The 20,888-nt window shown below is 37.9% G+C and overlaps 1 protein-coding gene across 2 annotated transcripts in view; it reads right to left on the bottom strand.

The window, feature by feature from the left end:
* Positions 1 to 20,888, bottom strand: part of SLC30A8 (solute carrier family 30 member 8) — a 34,334-nt gene that overhangs the window by 9,696 nt on the left and 3,750 nt on the right. For both annotated transcript variants that reach the window (XM_072774300.1, XM_072774299.1), the window contains exons 2-4: positions 14,886 to 15,085; positions 5,210 to 5,356; positions 2,567 to 2,720 (exon numbers count right to left, since the gene is read on the bottom strand). In XM_072774300.1, the coding sequence (XP_072630401.1) occupies positions 2,567 to 2,720; positions 5,210 to 5,356; positions 14,886 to 15,085 (501 nt within the window). The remainder of the gene's footprint in view (positions 1 to 2,566; positions 2,721 to 5,209; positions 5,357 to 14,885; positions 15,086 to 20,888) is intronic.

Raw genomic sequence — 20,888 nt, 5'->3', positions numbered from 1 at the left:
TATATAGAAATGCAAACATATATAAATTTTATACAGTCCTAAGAGTATAAGCTGTGGCCTCATTCTCTCTCTGTATATAACACATTGCAAAATTTAACATCTCCTATCCAAGTCAAAGAGATAAGTATTAGCCACAATAAATTATGTATCTGATTTTATTTTGGAACAAGGATTTTTAAAAAATTATTCTTTAGTACCACATATCCCAGTCTAAAGTGCCTATTAAATTGAATGTCATCACCACAAAGTGGGATGATTGCTCTCCAGCAAGATTTGATCATTACATAATGTACGGTTTTTAGATGGTCACTGTTTGGGCAGAAATTCATCCTTAATTAATAGTTACCACTTAAGAATCTTCAGACAGCCTGATATGCCTGGCAGTTAAACATACTCTCTTTCTAGGTCTATTCATATGTGCTTATCATATTGTCACTCATTCTTTTACTCATTTTATTAGAAAAAAAGTACTTAGGGACTGTTGTGTGCCAGGCACTGCTAAATGCTTGAGGTATAAAGGTGAATGAAACATGGTCCCTCCCCCAAGTAGCTTTAAGTATAATGGAGATGGCAGAGATTTTTAAAAGACCCAAATAAATGAAAATTCTAATTTTAATAAGTCTACTAAGAACTTGTGCTATGGATAACACAACAGAGAAGTCTGATTTAGTTAGACAAAGCAATTGAATTGGAGCTAATGGTTATGTTAGAGTTAAATTGTAGGCTGGAGAGGAGAGAATGTTTCCGGCAGGGAAAACAGCATGCGATAGCCTTAAGGCTCTATCACTAATCCTCATCCTAGAACCCCTTTGCAACTTCTATTAGAACTTTCTTTCCTGATTTTGGGTCTCCAAGGAATAGATTTATTCCAGACTATAGTTCTGATATTTCTATATTCAGACAACACAGCATCTAGCAACACTTGAAACCTATAATCCCAGTTCTGGGAGAAAACATTATAGTCACTCAGTATATTTATCCACAAATAACTATCTCCTTGCACAGGGAAGTCACCACTTTTCAATTCCCTTGTCTTTCTAAGTATGAGAAGCACCTTCAATGTTAAGGTCAAAGTTCAAAAGCAGTTTCAATTAAAAAAAAAAAAAAACTTGGATGGTATCAATTTAGAAAGTCAAACTTGATCATCAAGGTTCTAGATTTATGGGGTAGTTAGCTGGGTGTATCTTTCATATTCATGTAACATCGACACTACCTATGTGACATATGACTCTCAGGAAATTTTTAATATTTTCATTTTCCCTGCTGTTTTGTGGACATATTATTCTCCTTATGCAAAGATGATGTTATTGACTCCTACTCAGTGGCACATGTGCTCTGCCTTATTTGTCTCCTTGTGGTGATAGATTTGCATTGATCTCCACACGCTTTTTCTCCCACTGCCAATATGAAACACATTCTCAAGTTAGCTGATTGGAAGTAGGGACCTACTCAGTAATAGCAGTCAAATTCCACTCTTCTAACTGTTTAGCTCAGAGATTCTGACCAATGATTTGCACACTAGGAGGTAAGGAACTGAGACAGGCAGAAGTAAAAGGATTAGAGTGACCTGAGGAGCTTTTTCAAAGTGTCTATGTTCAGAGTGTCTCTCTTACAAGGATCTTTCTGTTACATTGGGCCTATCTAGATAACCCAAGAGAGTCTCCCCATCTCAAAATCCATTCTTAACTTAATCAGATTTGCAAAGTTCCTTTTGCCATGTAAATTAATATACTCACAAATTTCAAGGGTTAGAATGTGGAAATCTTTGAGGGGCCATTCATTATTCTGTCTACCACAGATGATTGATAAATAGATAGATGATACAGTTTTAAATAGTGTTGCCCAGAATCAAGCTATCAAATGGTAAGGAACAAATCAACCAAAAAATATCAAAGACCTGGCCTCAAAAGGTCTCAAAAAATATCAAAGACCTGGCCCCCTTATCATGAACAATCAAATAGCTCATTAGGGTAAGAGAAGAGCAATATAGTAATGATCACATGTCCAGTAAGGCATCACATGTCTCATAAGAATAAATTGCCTGTGTAAGAGAGTGGATCAACAAGTGGAAACTAAAGAAAGAGTTTAGCTAATACAGCTTAAGAAGCAATTTTCATATAGTCACAATGATACAAAGATAAGAGAGACTGCTTTGAAGAGAAATAAATTCCCGGTTATTAGTTCTGTTAAAATATATGACACTAATGACTATTTTATTGGGATGTTGCAAAGGAGAATTCAAAAGTAGAAAGAAAACTGAAGTAAATGAAATTTAAGATCCCTTCCAACCCAGCCCTCTGAGAACCCATAATGTGTTGTTCATGTAACAAAAACTAAATAGGAATAAGTCATATCTCATATGGAACCATCACTATGCATGAGAGCAAACTGGCCAGGAGCTCGATTCTGGGCCTAGTAGATCTAGATTCAGATCCCGGCTCTGCATTACCTCACTGACAATTTATTCAATTTATCATCTTCAAAAGTGGAAGAATTAAACAAAAACAAACAGGGTTAAAGACAGGGTTAAAGACAACTTTTATGGGCAGTGTGTGGAGTGACTTACATAATGTTGGCTGCCACAGCACAGCCTGAAACCAGGATCATCACCGTCCCCTGGATCTGGTAATCGGGGTACAGCAGGCGTTCACATGCCAGGTACACCAACACCCCAGTCACCACCCAGACGCACAAGATGGACAGCAGGGCACCTAGGATCTCTGGGGATTCAAGCACACAGATACCCAGACACAAAGAATTTGTGAATTACCTTAACCTCTCAAGAATCATAAGGCATTAACATTCCTTGCCAGCCACCCCCCTCCCTGCAAAAGAGGCTTTAAACTCATTCACTCAGTGATTCACAAAGCAAAAGTGTGGATGGATTTTAACACCAAGATGAGACACTTTAATGTTGCATTCATAAAACACCAGCGTCTGAGTTCATTATGCTCCATATTACTAAGTAATTCAAGCAAATTTTTAAAGTATATTAATTGCTATCTGCCATTGCTGTTTTCCTTGGGGATTTTAATTTAAACAGGTGCTAAAATGATTGAAACTTATTAGGAGATGAAATAATGAGACACAAAGAATAAAATGTGTTTAGAAACTCTCAATTTCACCATAAAACATTTACAACTTGCCAGTACTGGTACCTTGTGTGGAATAAAATAGTAACAAGGGAAGGCTTCAGAAGGTACTGGATGAAAATGAGTTTCATTTGCCAACCCAATGTATTGTAAACACAGAGGCAAGCTCAGAGGTATATCAACACTCTAACTGCATTTTAAGAGCAACTATATGGAAAAGAAAGATCAGAGTGGAGACATTTACATTAATATTTAAAGCTAAGATGGTGTTCAGTCTGCAGGCTGAGTAAAGCATGTTTGCTTACTTGGGAGTTCCTTAACACTTCACCCTGAACTTTAATGTAACTTCGTAGGTAGGTACTAAAAGCCTAGGAGGGCCTAGAAATATTCTGGAAGTCAGTGGTCAGGCACATTCCATACTTTTGGCCCTCCCTCTTTTAAAGCAGAACAATAGAACATGTTGTCTCCCAGGCTTCAGTCATTTATACACAGCCTTCGTGATTTTTACCACATCCACATGCCACCTGTCGTATTAGCCACTTAATACTTCTTAATAAATTCACTTTTTATACTTAGCTTCTTCCTAAACAAAGTCATCCATGAAATTACATGTTGACAAGCTAGTTCATTTTCATCTATACATCTGTAACAGTGCTGCCTAATAGGGTAACCGTCATCGCATGTGGCTGTTTTCATTTAAATTAAGTAAAATTAAAAGTCCGGTTCTTCAGTAGCAGTGGCCACATTTTAAGTGCTTTGTTGGGGGCACCTGAGTGGCTCAGTTGGTTGAGCATCCAACTCTTCAGCTCAGCTCAGGTCCTGATCTCAGGGTTGTGAGTTCAAACCCCATGCTGGGCTCCATGCTGGGTGTAGAGCATACTTAGAAAGAATAAATAAAAAGAAAATAAAGTGCTCTAAGGCCACGTTATACTCTGTATTATAGAACATTTCTCTTGAAGCAGAGAGTTCTATTGAACAGCACTGGTCTTCTAGAGTATCAGTGTTCATGGACTTCCATCACCAGGATGAGAAAGTACAAGCAGTATTCTAAATTCTAGGGACGCCTGGATGGCTCAGCAGTTTAGTGCCTGCCTTCAGCCCAAGGCATGATCCTGGAGTCCCAGGGTGAGTCCCGCATTGGGCTCCCTGCATGGAGCCTGCTTCTCCCTCTGCCTGTGTCTCTGCTTCTCTCTCTGTGTGTCTCTCACTAATAAATAAATAAAATCTTTTAAAAATAAATAAGTAAATAAATAAATAAATAAATTCTAAAAGTTCTGAGTTCTGTCTGTGTTTACAAAACATCCTATGTTTACAAAATAGCTTTGACCAATAGCATCAGAAAGGAGAAAGTACATATAAAAAATGTATACAGACAAATGACAAGTGCTCAGACAAAGACATGTTTTCCAAGTACAGCACTGATCAGGGTCTGGAAAGCATCTTCATATCACATCGTCACAAATTCTTTTTATTGATGTTTATTGCCTCATCTCTTCTTCTCCCCTTCCTTTTCTCTGAGCATTACAGGAAAGGCAATCCAAAACCCTTGTGATGATAAATTATTTGGTGTGAAATCAGAACTTTCAGCCATCCTAAGCTTGAAAAACCACAGTGCATATTGCCATAAGTCATGGTCTGTATCTAGAGGCAACTTTCAGTGAAGGCTGGTCATGTAAGAGGTTGGCCACCCTTGCTCTGCCCTAGATTTTCTTCACATTTTATTCTCGATTTATCTATGAGAAGTTCTTCAATCTCTGTAGCTCTCTTGGGCTCTCTGTGCCTTACTTTGCAAAATGGTAGAAGTTTTATCCCATCCTCCCTCCCAGATGCAGAGTAACTGAATGAACGGTACCACACCCTGAGACCCTTGGGCTGGGGCTCTTGCTAAAGTGATACAAGTTCCTGCTGTCCCATTGGAGTAGAAGGAGCACAATTAATCTGGCTTTTTGACAAATCAACATTGAGAACATGTGTTCCCAGGCACGCATCCTCTTAATCCTGTGCGCCGATGTGCCTAAGGGATTTTTGAATGAGGCTTTGCTTGTCTCTTCTGTTTTTATCCTTAGTTTGACTGTATAGCACTGCTTTGCCATTAATGCTCAGTGGGGGAACTGTACCTGCCCGGTGCCATCCAAATGTCAGCTGCTTCGAGGGAGGCTTTGATGACAACCACAAGGAGAAGAGACTGAGCAGGAAACTGGTCAGGTCAATTAAGAGGTGGGCAGCGTCTGTGATGACAGCAAGACTCCCAGCAATGTGGCCACCTAGGGAATGCAGAACATTACGTGGGATTAGGGCCCCCTAGGGGCCCCAGGATTAGGGCAACTAGATTCACATGCATACTAACCATGGTGAAAATTGCCACAGATTCACAAAGCTTTGTAAGACAAAAGATATCAACATTGATTTAATCCACCTCTTCTCAATTTGATAAGAAACGGACACCCATAGAGTACATAGGATTTGAACATGTGGAAAAGGATTTCAAGGGAGCGGCCATTCCTGGGAGAGGGAAAGTACAGAGACTGGAAAGTGTAGGCACATTTAGAGAACATCACAGTTAGACTGGGACATCAGAGTTCAAAAAAAATATGAAAAGATGAGCCTGGAGAGGAACTTAATCCCAGGACTCCAGGATCATGACCTGAGCCGAAGGCAGACATCTAACCACTGAGTCACCCAGGCGTCCCTCTCAGCCTTTGGCTCAGGTCGTGATTCCGGGGTCCTGGGTTGGAGTCCCACATCGGGTTCCCCACAGGGAGCCTGCTTCTCCCTCTGCCTGTGTCTCTGCCTCTTTCTCTGTGTCTCTCACTAATAAATAAAATCTTAAAAAAAAAAAAAAAAAAAAAGATGAGGCTGGCGAGGTATGGGCTGGATTTGAAGAATCTTGTACTGAAGTCGGAGGACCTGGACTACTGTCTATAACCCAGGGGTTGTGGTCAGGCCCACAGCTGTGTTTGGACTTGACTTGTGGTTTTACCAAGGTTTTTACCACTTCCTTCTGCTCTCCTAATTTATATTACCCACCTGAGTTCAAGATCCCTATTATGAACAGTGGGGGGCAGTAAAGGAAAGGGCAGACACGTTCCACTGAGGTCTTGAAGTGTAACCACTACCCAATAAACTGTAGGAAGGGAACCCAAGCCATGGACATCCTGACTTGCCTTTCTTCCTATTTGGTTTGCCTTCTTTACCTCCTTCTAGCTCTGCAAGAAAAGACCTCCAGCCCCCAAAATAGAAATCAAAAGAAACCTTTGTTTCTTCTTTCCCAAACAGGGCTCCTTGTTTGAGAACAGTCTTTATTGCTACATCTTCCTGAAAAAGAGCTGCGCCAACCAGGTGTCTTCCTGGCAGCTGTTTATCGCCTGTGTATGACAAGCGACAGAGACTTATCAGTCACCAGCCCCTCCATCATCAGACTCACCTTGTCTCAACTAATGATTTTTAAAAATTACATATATGGCTCATAATTGCAATAATCCCCACAGACCACTGGCTCTAGCTGTAGTTAATAACTGGTTTGTCAAAGTTTAATGGTCTGAAGCAAAGTAGTCTTCAAGCTTGTTACTGAGCTGTCAGTGCAAAAAATCACAATGATTCATTAGCCAAAAGGCAACATTTTGCTAACAAATCAGCTTTTCTTCCAATTATCCTCTAATGTTGCTCTCTCTGCCAAACTCGGGGGTCTGATAATAAAGCTGTGTTAATAATACAGTATTTCTTACCGGGAGAATGGCTACATGCAGATTAGCAGCTGACCACCATGTCGGCAAGGAACAAGAGTGAGGATTCCATGCTCAGCTCAAATTGTAGCTTAAGTCAAGGGAGAGGAGTCCTATAGGGGCTCTTCAACAGGCTCAACTGAATCAGTAGATGACTGAGCGAGAAAGATAACTTGCTTTGGAAGAAGCATATTGATTTGGACGCCCAGGAAGTGAGAACCACTTTGCATCATCATTGCTACTTCTAAGAACAGTCCAGAAAACTGTGAGCAATCATGCTGAACCCTATAGAGAAAACTGTGCAAGAGGTAGTTTCTGACTCAACTTGCATTTGCTTCTGAAAGCATGGGTTAGGGCAGCCCGGGTGGCTCAGCGGTTTAGCGCCTCCTTCAGCTCAGGGCTGATCCTGGAGACCCGGGATTGAGTCCCATGTCAGGCATGGGGCCTGCTTCTCCCTCTGCCTGTGTCTCTGCCTCTCTCTCTCTCTGTGTCTCTCATGAATAAGTAAATTAAAAAAAAAAAATTTTTTTAAACATGGGGTATTATTGATAATGATTGTTGTCATCCAGCCAATATCTATTGAGTCCTTCCTGTGCTCGGTACAGGGATGGGGTACACAAAGATACACAAAGTTACACAAAGATACACAAAGATACACAAAGTTCAACAGAGTCCTTGTCTTCAGTGATCTCATTGTCGAGCATTCACCACACTCAAGACTGTACCGTGGGCTAGGAGGATCAGAAAACCATTCTCCTTGGGAGCATTGAGGAATTTTTCACAGGAGAGGGGGGGTAAGACAGAGCTAGAAGGGAAGAGTTTTTCAGGAAGAGGTAAGAGCAAGAACCAAAACAGAAAGAAATGAAAGAAGATGGCACCTTTGTGGAAAATCAAGAGATGTGGAGTGTTGGGTGAATAGCTAGAAATGAGAGTGGAAATGCGGGTTGGGGACCCACTTGTGGGAAACTATGTCAGGCTGGAGAATTTGAATGTTATCCTATGGGATAAGAGAATCTACTGTGATTTGAGGCAAGGTTGTGATGTACTCATATCTGTATTTGAGAGAGAGAGAGAGATCTTTGCCGGCAATGTGGAGGCTGACCTGGAGGGAGGAGAAGCTGGAGGTTAAGACACAACAGCAATAGCCAAGGAAATACAATGAAGGCATGAAGGAAGGCAGGAGCACTCACACATGTATGGATTACTGGCAAGATAGAGAAGGCAGTGCACTGATGACAAGACAGGAGAGGGACTAGGGACTAAGTTCTGGAAATGCACTCTTCCTAGGGCCTGTGGGGTGAGTGGACAGTGGGGAGCCATTGGGCCTGGGTCTCATACTAACCTCAGTTTCAGAGAGTGGGTGGTAAGTACACATGGCATGTTCTGTGGAGAACAGACACATACTTACCAAAAGGAAAGAAGCAAATGTCTCTCAGACAACATTAGCTTGTATCTCATTACTGGACATCACCACTATATAATTCATATTTTAAAAATCCTCTATCTTATGAAGAGCATTATTATACTATATCATAGTATATTATTAATAATATATAGTAATAGAATTATTATACTATATAAAACAAAATTATACTATCAAAAACACAATGCACTGAGTTGTTACTTAACAAGTATTTAACATACACCACAGTTTGCATAGGCGTGTTTTGACACCTCTTAAATTTTTAATATCAGAAACCTCAAAAAATATAAGTGGCCTAAGCCTCTGAGACACCGACTCTAGTACAAAGTAAGCCTCCTTATCAGTAAAGCTTGTGGTTATCAAACCACCCAGCCATAGCTCTCTCTAAGAGAAGTTTCTTACTCTGAGATATTCACTATCTCCCCCAGGCAGCTCCCAGCTCTGTTTTCCTATCTAGCATCCTCCTGCCTCCTCCATCTGTGCTTCACACTCTAAATTGTCCTCCTGTAGGATGTCTCTCTCTCTCTCTCTCTGACCATTCTCAATTGTTTCCAGTAATTGCCATAGTTAAGCTGATTTTTGTGAGTTCTTGGTGTCCATATAACTGTCTTTTTAAATAGGGATATGCATTTATATGTGCATGTTAGGGCCTTTCCATAATTAGGAGTTTTCACAAGCAGTCAAAAAGAGTTCCAATTCAACAGATTCAAGGCCCATTAACAGTAGACACACTAATGCTTATAACCTTCTCTGATTCCTCCCACCAGTCTGCTTTGTGGCCAATTCTCTCTCTAAACACAGCCCTATGACCTGGTTCTCCCCTGTTCTAAATGTCAATTATCCTATAAGGCCTACAGAATTAATCCAGGTTCCCTAGCCAGGCCTCATGGTCTTTCTTGAGCCCCAACTACCATTCTGCTTTTATTCAGCACTCACCCTGTTTTATTTTACATCACTTATTTAGATAGATCTTAGATAGGTTCAGTTGTAAGTCATAAATGTCTTAAGCAAACTGGCTTCGACAACAACCACAAAATGAACATTGGCTCAAATAGCTAGAAAAAATCAGGGTAGGATTGGATCCAATGCATTCTAATCCTAAGGTTCAAAAAACGTTTGGGATGGGGTGGGCTCTGCCCTGTCTCTAACTGTTGATATTTATTGTCTTACTGGAGACAGACTTACTTCACCCTTGGCAAGAAAAGTTGGACACTAGAAGCTCCAGGTTTCTATCATTTCAGCAGAGTATTTGTAGAGGATAAAGAGCTGTTCTCCCCTCTAGTCTCCCTATAAAAAGACCCAGAGACTCTGAGTAATCTTGCTTGGCATCTCATAACCAGTCTTGCCTCTGAGCATGTGGTTTGTGGTCCAGGAGGACCAGAACTGCATTCAGTACAGTGAGTAGGAGGAAGCTTCCTGTATAGGCAATCCTTGACCACGACAAACAGTGACACCCAAATGCAGCTAGACATCAAGAATCACTTGAATTGCTTTCTAAGAATACAGATTTCCTGTACTATTGAAGACCTACCTGCTTAAAATCTTTCCAGGCAACGCTGATATTTACTACCTCCTGGACCACAGAAGTAATCAGGTGCTGCTCATCAGAGTGCTCCCTCTGGAAGGCCTTTTCCATCTCCCTCTTAGCCACTTCTCAGTGCCTACACAAACTTTAAGGCCTGTCTCAAATCCCATACCCTGTATGAGGACCTCCCAGATTCCCAAAAGTGACCTGAGAATAACAATAGCTTTCTCTGACCTGGTCAAGAATGGCTTTTGGTGAGGTTTGTCTGGGCTTGAATGATGATCAGGGTTTTGATGAATGTGGGGGATGAGGAGAGGCCTTTTCTATTCAAATAAAAAGACATAAGCAAAAGCTACAGAGACTTTAAGATATAGTGTTATTTTGTACAGGATGGGGGAAACAGCTGAAACAGAAAAGTCATGTAGTAAAGTAGTAAGAGAAAAAGATTGATAGTTGGTTTGGCAGCCAGATGGTGGGATGACTTGAAAGTCAAAGTAAGAACTTTTCATTTTGTCCAGAGTGCAGAGTTTTCAAATATATTGATCTCTTTTTACCTGGGGACCTAGCACAGAGGCAGCCCCTGAACCAGCTTCTCCCTGCTGCAGCACACTTTTGGGTCTACCCCCATACCCCCATACTCAGTAACATTTTCTGTGCTTGCTGTGATGGAGGAAACATTGTGAAGCCCTGAAATAGGCAAAGCAGAGCCAGTGAAGAATTCTGAAGACATATTTAACATGATGAGAGCAATGTTTTAGGAAAATCAGTTCAAAATCAATGCAGCTCGAATTCCAAATGAGTCTGTCAGTATCCACTTAATTCCTTAATGACAACATCACTTTCTTCTGGCTCTCAACTGAAGCCAGATTAGAATTTATAGACTAATTAATTATTAAGAATGAAAGAGAAGAGGGAGATTGATTTGCTCACTCCAAGTGAATAACTTTTCAACACCCCTCCCCCAAAAATATAAGTAATTTTAAAATAACACGACAGGGCATAGGAAAGGTACAAGGAGAAAAATGAGTTTTATGAATGGGAGACCATCTCATTTCAGACTGTTGATTAGACATCAGCTAGGGAAAAGATGCCGTCTGTCCTCAGCATCTACATGGATTCTGGGGAAAGCAGAGTAAGAAAGTAGTGGAGAAAAACAAGCCAGTTTCTACATCTTGCTGAGCTGTGTTTGCATATAGTGTTTGCCAGTACTTTATCTGGAAAGCTATAAATTTCCAGAACATCGCCTTTTTAAGCCACATTTTGAGTAGGTTCTGTTTTTTAGATTTTCCATTTTGTCCGTCTCTTACATAAGCAATAGAATACTGTCCATAATCTTATGAATTTAACTAATAAAAAAGGAATATACCTCTGGCATAAATATCAGTGGATTTTTGCAGTGAGTTTTCAAATTGGAATTGCTCAAAGTAAATTCTTTGCAATTTCATCAAGCTATTAAGTTGATTCCTTCAAAAAACTTACCCTGGCTCTAGAAATTGTGTGATATCAATTATTTTTATAATCTTTGACTGGAAAATTATTTGCCAACCCTGGATTTTTCTTAGACTGGATGAGTCTAGGTTCTTTTCCAGTTTTCAAAAGATAAAAGTCTGAGTATAAATATAGAGGCCATAAGACTCCATAGGATTCAGAAATCAATTAATTCTGATTATTGGCTATGATAGTGCAAAACCCAAACCAAACCAAAACAAAACTAAATAAAAACAAAAACTTGGCAGGTTCTATTTTTCTTTAGTCTCAGATACTATTAATTTAGTCCTCCTTTTGGGTAGAAGAAAATGAAACCAAAATATTGATAAGATTGTAACAAGTAAGAATTGTCATGGAGTAATAGTACCTTATAATACTGTATGCCAGCTAGTTTCTAGTGTTCCTTTTTTATTTTGGGGGTGGAAAAATAAGAAAAGATACATGACATATCAAAACTTATAGATTAAATTCATAGCTAAACATAATTTTATTAAAAAAAGAAAGCATAAAAATATTTAGAGAATGATATAACTCAAGATATTAAGACATGCAATAAGACTACAACCCTGAAGAAACATGGAGAAAGTAACAAACTTTTTTTTAGTAACAAATATTTTTAAAACCAAAATTCTAAATTAAAAACAGAAAAATTTAGATGATAATAATAATAATAGTCTCAATAAACTAGATATCCACCCAGTTAATCAAGGAAAAGAAAATATATCAACAATATTAAAATGAGAAAGTAGCTAGAATAAACAAAAGAATATTAATATGAAACTGTCATGCTCCAATGTATGATAATAAATTGGAAAATTTCAGTGAGATGGTTGACTTTGGAAAAACATTATGACCAAAATACACTGGAGAAGTAGAAACTTTGAGTACATCAAAAAATAAGGAAGAAGCTAATAAATCTATCTTAAAAATTATTTCCAAGACTGTCTCTAAAGCTAGACAATTTGCCAGGGAATTCTTTAAAAGGAAGAGATAATTACAATGTTACATAAATCATTTCTATTGTTTTATTTTTTAAAAATATCATTAAAATTAAACTTTTCACTTTAATATGCATAACTCTATTTCAAAAACTGAGAAAAATAGCTCCAAACATAAAACTCTCAATTTCAGTTATTAATAAAAATAAAAAATCCTAATGAAAATGTAAGTGATCCAGACTGAGCAATGCATTGAAAGAATGGTCCACCACAGTCCACTTAGAAGCACTGTAATAAGAGCCTAGCACCAGGAGCTCCTGAATTCAGACTGCCTGCTACTCAAGTAGAGTACTCAACAGTGTTTCTATTCTTCATCTATATAGTGCAATTAATAATAGGACCTACCTCACAGGGATTTTGACAGGATTAAGTAAGGTAACACAATGGCAAAGACTCATCACAGTTCCTGGCACATAATACGCATTAAATAGATATTTATTATCATCATAATGCCAGAAATGCAAAGACCATATTATATTAGGAAATCTCTGAATATAATACATATCAACAATGTGTCAAAAAAATGCTTAACAGTATGTTTAAAAGAAAAGTTACTTGATAAAAGTAACAAGTGTCTTTAATTATCTGTTAATCATTTAAAAACTAGGGAAAAAACCCACTTCGTTCACATAATGAAATACTTAACCTCTCAGGAAACATTTCCCTTAACAGTTAATAGTTTAACATAAGATTTGATTTAGCATATTATTTAACATGATAAAAATATGAAACATACAGAAGAGCTAATTTATTGAAAAAGAAGAGAAATACGTTTTTTGCACAAGAAAGTGTTACCTCCTAGGAGGGAGGAGGATGGATGAGAGAAAAACAAAATGGGTTGAAATACATTTAGAATGAAAATAATTCTAGTATACTGTTGAGTATAAAATGAATATGCAAAATGGAAAACTTTCCAGAATACCAAAAGTAATCACCTCAAAAAAAAAAGGACATGCCAAAAGGAAGACCCCCTTCACCTCTGAAAAGAATAAAAAAAAACACACCTAAATAAACCTGGCAAAAAAATAGGCTGACTCTGAACAAACAAATAACCCAACTACTAAAATCACAAAACATATGAGAGATGTAGAGTATTTGGTTAAATGGAGAAACATACCATATTCTTAGAGGAGAAAACTGAGTACTTTAAAAATATTTGTGTTTCCAAATTATCTTACATACCAGTAAAACCATAATTTGATTTTGGAGGGAACTGAACACAATGGTTCTCATGTTTAATTAGAATAATAAACAGAAATTAATGAGCTTTTCCTTTTTTCTTTTAAATGAGGAATGATGAGAGAACAACAGATTTTATAACATATAAATCTACATTAATTAAATGCTACTAGTAACAGAGAATAGCAATACAGATCAATAAAACATCTTAGAACCAATCCCTTATTCTTTATAAAATATTGATAAATGATAAAAGAAACATCAAAAATCAATAGGAGTAATTATTCCATAAATAATTCTGAAAACTCTGTTATTCATAAAAAGAATTTTTAGTCCTTAGAGTATATCTAATCTCACATTGATTTAAAATTAAATGCAAAAAAATGAACAACAAAATGGTATTTATCTTCTTACTATACAGGGACGAAAGCACTAAAAGAGTGAAAGAGCAGTAAAAGAAATTAGCTCAAAATGGGATGTCTGGTACAGTTACATATATAAAATTTAAAACTTATCTACATCTAACCAAAAATTAAAGACAAACAATAAACTTAAAAGTACTTATAACAAATATAAAAAGTTCAGTATCCTAACTATATAAAGAGCTCCCAGAGATCAATATAAAGCATTACAAATTATCTAGAAAACAAATGAGCAAGAAATATTAAGAGGCAAGAAGGAAATGCATCAACAAAAGGAAACATAGATTACTAATAAGCATGCAAAAATATTCTAACAATAACAAAGAAATGAATATTAAAATAAAGGATATTCACCTATATATTAATAAAGATTCTAAAAGATTAAAATAAGTTCTGGTAGAGATTTGGAGAATCATTTTCACATACATCATGCAGACATATGAATTGTTTTAAGCTTTCTGGATACCCGTTTGGCAATATGCATCAAGAAGTAACAAATATATTTATGTCCTTCAATCAATTTTTCCACTGTTAGGAATCTCTTTCAAGAGATTAACTAGAAAGGCAGGCAGACCTTTATTCATGAGTTTTTATTACAGCCCGTCCATACATAGCAGGAAAAAAAAAACCCTCCCTAAATTTCTAACAATAGAGAGATAGTAATGTAAGGCACAGTAGAGCGTTATTATAGAATATTGTTCAGACATAAAAATGTTTTTGAAGAGTATTTGATGGCATGGCCAAAAACATTCAGTATGCTCTCAGTTATGTTAAAAAACTGAGTTATGACAGATAAGTATATTGGAAAAAACACTCCACAGTATTATTAGAGGTTATTACTCAAATGTGGGATGGTGAGGAATTTTGTTTTCTAATATTTTCCCATCTTATCGACAATGAGCATATTGTTACTCAGTACTTACAGAAAATATGAATTCTTTATTTAAAAGGAGAACTTACATAACTGTCCTGCGGTGATGTGGGGTTTTGTTTGTTTGCTTGTTTAATCAGAGAAGTCTTTTTAAATAATACTCACCCACGACCTCTGCAATCATGAAAATGAAGCATACTCCCGAAGCAGCATAGAGTTTCCACTTGGCGTAGACTTGCTCGTTTGCTCTGTTCTCTGTGGCCTTGGAGTTGCTGTGGCAGTGATAGATGGCTCCTGACTCCAGCTCCTCTGGCTTCTCTCCAGGACATTGATCTTTATTCAAGGATTTCTGCTGGAGTTCCACACTACAGATGAGTTTGACAGAAGCAAGAAGTGAACATGGTTGCAAACAAATACCTCAATGACAGCCCTACCCGTTCTCAGAACTGTTATTAGGACATCTGCTAACTAGCTAGGAAGTTGCTGTTCACAGCTCCTTCCATAAGAAATACCAAGTGAAGGAACAAGCAAGAAATTTCCTTCTGAATTCTCAACGACTAAAGGTTTTGCTTTTATTCTGTCAAGGTCCTATTCAGTCTATTACCAGCAGCGATTACGAGATATCAAAGGAACAGGAGAAAGGAAGCAGATACACTTTGATGCATTTTCTTCCAAATTACTGCATTTTTAAAAGATTTTGGACCCCATGTAACACATTTTTAAAAAGGAGGGCAGGGCGATCTTAGATATGTGCGTATGAGCCTGACTGTTGATTCAGATACTCACTATTAAATGCCAAAACTCTTCCTTTCTTCTCCACAGCAACACTGTTAATAGATCATAGCACTTTCTCTTGCTGAGTCCACGTGGACCCTCAGAAACCTTAACATAACTTTGCAAACAATCTCTATCATCTATCAAAACTGTATTGGGAGTTGATCTTGCCTATACTTCTTAAAGCAGGCAATACATATCAGCTCTTCTCAAATATAAAATTTTATTTAGAGGCATGTATAGACTTCTAGAATTTCATAGATGGAAAGATAGTAGATAACATTCAGTCCAATCCCATAGCTTCTTAGCTGAAGTAATCAAGGTTCACAGGGGTTAAGTAATTGCCTGAGACCATATAACCAGGAAACAGCAGAAGTGGGATTCCAAGCCTAGTGTTTTTTTCCCACTGGGCTCCACTCTGCCCCCTACCTGAACTTCAGTACACCTAAAACCAATCTCTACTGATGGCAGTATCAATGTCCATGAATTTTGAGCTGATAAGACTTTAATTTCTTAAATAAAGTTATTAGAAGACATTAATAAGATTCTTAGAATGAACTTAGCATCCATGATTTTGAAAGGTATAAAAAGAGAAATAAGTTCACCTCCACTTGAAGAGCTAGTTCATTTGTCTTATTACCATCTGGAATTAAAGGTCTGAAGGTTTTGGCTTAGATTATGGTGATGATTATGATCCTAATTATCATTTTATTTTAGTTTTCCTGAATAAACTAACATATATATTCATTACAAATGAATTTCTGTAATTCTAGATTTTCTAGAATAGAATTCTGGCACAAAGCAAAGGGAGAAATTACTGGTAACCTTATCTCCAAAAGACAACTACTGCTGATATTTTGTTGTTTACTTTGTAATATATAAACACACCTTTTTAAAATATAATCAGAGTCCATAACTAATTTGAATGTTTTTGGTTACAAGTACTGAAAACAAAGCTCATGCTAGATTATTAAATGGGAATTATTGGTACTACAACTGAAAAATCTAGATATATTAGGCTTTAACCTGATTTAGGAAGACTCCAGATGCATCGCTCTGCATTCTCTAAGCACACTTTAACTGCAGGCTGTTTTTCCTCATGGTAGTGGAATGGTTGCCCAAGGTAATCAGAGTTGTGTACTTGCCTTTTCTTATACAGAAGAGACAATGTCCACTCCCAAGTCCTAAACAAGAATCCTGAGTTGCATGCTGATTTGACCAAATGGGAACCAACTTTTATAGCCAGAGGAATATGAATAGGCTAGTTGGCTTGACCTTGTTATAATCAGATTGGCTAAACCCTACCATGCTGACCCCTGGAGCTGAGATTGGGGTAGATGCTACCCAAATCATGGCTGCAACTCAATGGGGAGGTCTGGAATGGGTTATGGATAAAATGACAGTGTCACCATGGAATCCTACCAAAGACAAGCTTCGGAACCTGATTCTTAGCTATATGTATTATTGACATTTTCTCAATTTATTAAATACTCTACACTATTATTTTTAACACAAAGGGAGCACTGTATTTAGCATAAATATGTCATACATAATGAACTGATTTCCTTAAACAATTCATTCTTTTCCATTTATTTGCTTATATAAGTGAGGCTGTTGATCTTTATAGTTCATCTTTACTCTATATATTATCATCTTAGAATGTAACTCTAAAAGGGCAATTGTCTGGTCAACAGGTATCTACATTTTTAAGGATTTTGGCGTTTATTGCCAAATTGACTTTGGAATCTTTATATGGATGAAGTTAATAGCACTCAGGATTTTGAACAGTTCCCAATAATCTTGTTTGTTAGAATAGGAACCATTTGGCAATAAGCACATAAAGTATTTATATCTACACATTTTTGCCTTTGTAATGTGATACATAATCTGATAATAAAAATGTATATCATGGGGCAGTGTGGGTCACCAGTGGCCATCAACTCCGTGGAACCAGAGAACTAAAAAGAAAGCATGATAGAGGTTTCCTCTTCCTTTGTGCTGAAAAGGCAACATGAGCAAGACAGGGTCACCGATTGGTCTGGCACTATTCATATGACCACTGATTTGCTGGTGTCATATGAAGCTTTGTTTTATTTTATACTTTTCATTAATCTTGTGGCCAGAGAAAACAGGTGGTAAGTGACCAGGAGAAAGAACTTATTCTGGGGGCAGTGCAGAAGGCAGACAAAGGCAGGAGTCCTACTAGGGACACAGCCTCAGGGCAATCTCATGAGAAGAAAAGTGCAAGAAACCTGGCCAGTTTTTACTTTTAAATACTGCTTTGTTGTCCTAGCCTCAAAGATTAACCAATACGGTTATACTTTAAGCTGAGATTGTTCCTTGAGATACTAAGCAGGCTATCTAAACATGGGTTTCAGAGACTCCATTGAAATTGGATACGATGTGTTCATATGTATATTTGTGTTTTATGTGGGAGGAATGCAAGAGCCCACAGTTTTAACTGAGCTCCTAGAAAGGTCTGTAATCCCCCCAAAACTTAAAAATCCAAAATTAAAATACATTTCTCATTGCCTCACTAGAGCAAAGTGGTCTGCGTACCTACAGATGCAGAACAGGCTCTTAATCTAAAAAATGATGTGAATCCTAAGAAGAATTTTAAGAAGGTTCTAAAAAGCAAATGCTATAATGCATCAAAAACTGAATTGTGAATAAATCATCATAGATTCCCATGAATTCATAGATGGTTTGAAGCTCTGAAGAATAGGAATAGTAGGCCAGAGCAGAGGAAGTTACTATAGCATCAAAGAAAAAAAGGAGTAACAGGAGAAATAAGGAAATATTCAGAAATTTTCTTGCAATAGCCTAGAACTGAGTTCATTTCTTAAAATACTAATTAGAATATGAAGTTTATTTTTTGACCTTGGTGAAGCCTTTCTTTTTCTTTTGTATTTTCTGTGTGTTTGATGGTAGATGTTAAACCCCTTTGTTTCTGGGTCTCTAAAGTAGAGCTAGTAATACTTTCCACCCTCTTATTTCATATGTTGACTACATAATGAAATCACTTCTATTTTGTGCTTCTACATCACTTCTCCCAAGAACCTAAAATCACTATTCCTATTAGAAGATGAAAGCTTACATCCCACCATGCATATCCAATACATCATGTATTCGTTCATTCGACAAATATGTACTGCATGCCTGCAATGTGCTTGCACTAACAAAGATGCTAATTGATACCATGGTCCTTGAGACTAAGTTCCTGACCTTAGAAGCTTGTATCTTAGCAGAGGCAGACAAAAGTAAGCCAGCTGATAGGCACAGAGGCTATGTGGTCAGTGACTGGGCAAGAGAAGCTGGGGCTACTTTAAATAGAGCCGTAATAGGAGGCACCTCTGTAGAGATATCTCTGCAATGAATTAAAGGATAACCAGGAGTAGACTTATGTGGAAGAGAAACATCACAAGTGGAGGGTATTGCTGGTGCAAAGGCACAGAGGCAAGAAAGAGCTTGTCTTGTTCAAAAGCTTGCCTGGACAGAAAGGGAACTACATAGGTGGCCACTGTGAGATGAAGAGTGACATTGGATGACGTCAGAGAAGTAGGCAGAAATTAAATCATGCAGAGCTCTGTGAACCATTAAAAAGGGTCTTCTTTTCTTCAAAGTCTGCAGGGAGGCAGTTGGAAAGTTTTGAGCAGGAAACATTATGTGGTTCACATTTCTAAAATGATCACTTCTGGTGATGCTTAGAAGGCTTGAATATAAAGAGACAAAACATGGAGACCATTTAGGAGGTGGCTGGAGCAGAGATACCGGCAATTTGGACCAGTGCCGTGAGAAGGAAAATGGGAAGAAGCAGTCATAAAGAGGGATGTTTGGAAGGTACAATCAATGGGACTTACTAACCAATAACATTATTTAAGGTTGAATGGGGGAAGGGTGGGACTGGAAGATGGTTCATGGATTTCTGGTTACAACAGCTAGGCAAAGGGCATACCAGTTTCTGAGTTAGGCTGAGTGGATGACAGTACTGGGAGGAAGCTGAGAATTTGGGCTTTGACATCCCATTGCTAAGCCGACTCCCAGCTTTACCACTCACTAATCATATGACTCTAAGAAAATCGGGGATCCCTGGGTGGCGCAGCGGTTTGGCGCCTGCCTTTGGCCCAGGGTGTGATCCTGGAGACCCGGGATCGAATCCCTCATCGGGCTCCCGGTGCATGGAGCCTGCTTCTCCCTCTGCCTGTGTCTCTGCCTCTCTCTCTCTCTCTCTCTGTGTGTGACTATCATAAATAAATAATAAAAAAAAAAAAAAAAAGAAAATCACTTCTCTGTGCCTCAATTTCCTCATCAGCAAAAAGGGATAATGATAACATCTCTCTCATAGGGTCACTCTGAGATTTTAGCAAATTCATATAAATACTTCAGAGTTGTGTTTGGAACAAGATAAAAGATAAAAGTGTGGATTTTTACATTAGTCTACCATTTTCACATTACATGGGTATCACTGTTCTTCAGAAACTATAAAGTAAGTTGTACTGCGAAATAACTTTAGGCTAGGGGTTCCTGAGTGGCTCAGTTGGTTAGGTGTGGGACTCTTGGTGTCAGCCTCTTGGTTTCCACTCAGGTCATGATCTTGTGGTCTTGGGACCAATCAAGTCCCAATGGAGCTTTGTACTCAGTGCGGAATTTGCTCCAGATTCTCTCTCCCTCTCCCTCTCACTCACTCTCTCAAAATAAACAAATAAATAAACAAGCAAATAAATAAATAAACGAAATCTTTAAAAAAAGAAATAGGCAACTTTAAGAAAAAAAATTTTTTAAAGAGAAATAACTTTAGGTTAAGCAATTTTATGTGAGAGCTTGAATAAACAAAAAGCAAGCTTTTCTTTTGTTTCCCCTTTGTCCATATCCATTATTCTAGATTCTACTCAAGTGACAATAAGGCATCAGTTTTGTATGAATTAACCCTGGGAATAGAGCCTCTATTCCTAAGGACAGGATAAGTATCAAAGAGGGAGAAAACATTCATACATCCCTTAGCAGTTCCTGGCCCATTTCACCCTCTCAACCACTTTCCTCCATCTGCACTAGAAAGACTCCTGTGCATTCAGTGCCTGGGACTTCATCTTGAACACAGTAGATATTCAGGACACATCTGTTGAGATTATGCTTGATTAAATGTTTGTGAATAAATGAGTGATGTGAAGAAGTGTTTTGAGGGGAGAGAGCTAGAGGGAGTGGAGAATAGAAATGTTAGCAGAATCAGATGTAATTTCCCATCCTAGAACAGGTGTCCAATTGCTCTCTCCTTTTTAAAACAGCTTTATCAACCTATATATATCATCCATATGCCACACAAGTGACCCATTTAATGTATACAATTTAATGGGTTTTAGCATATTTGCAGAGTTGTGCAACCATTACCACAATCTA

Source organism: Canis lupus, chromosome 14, assembly GCF_048164855.1.
Source record: "Canis lupus baileyi chromosome 14, mCanLup2.hap1, whole genome shotgun sequence".
Classification (NCBI taxonomy): Eukaryota; Metazoa; Chordata; class Mammalia; order Carnivora; family Canidae; genus Canis; species Canis lupus.
This window is presented reverse-complemented; position numbering and strand designations above follow the sequence as displayed.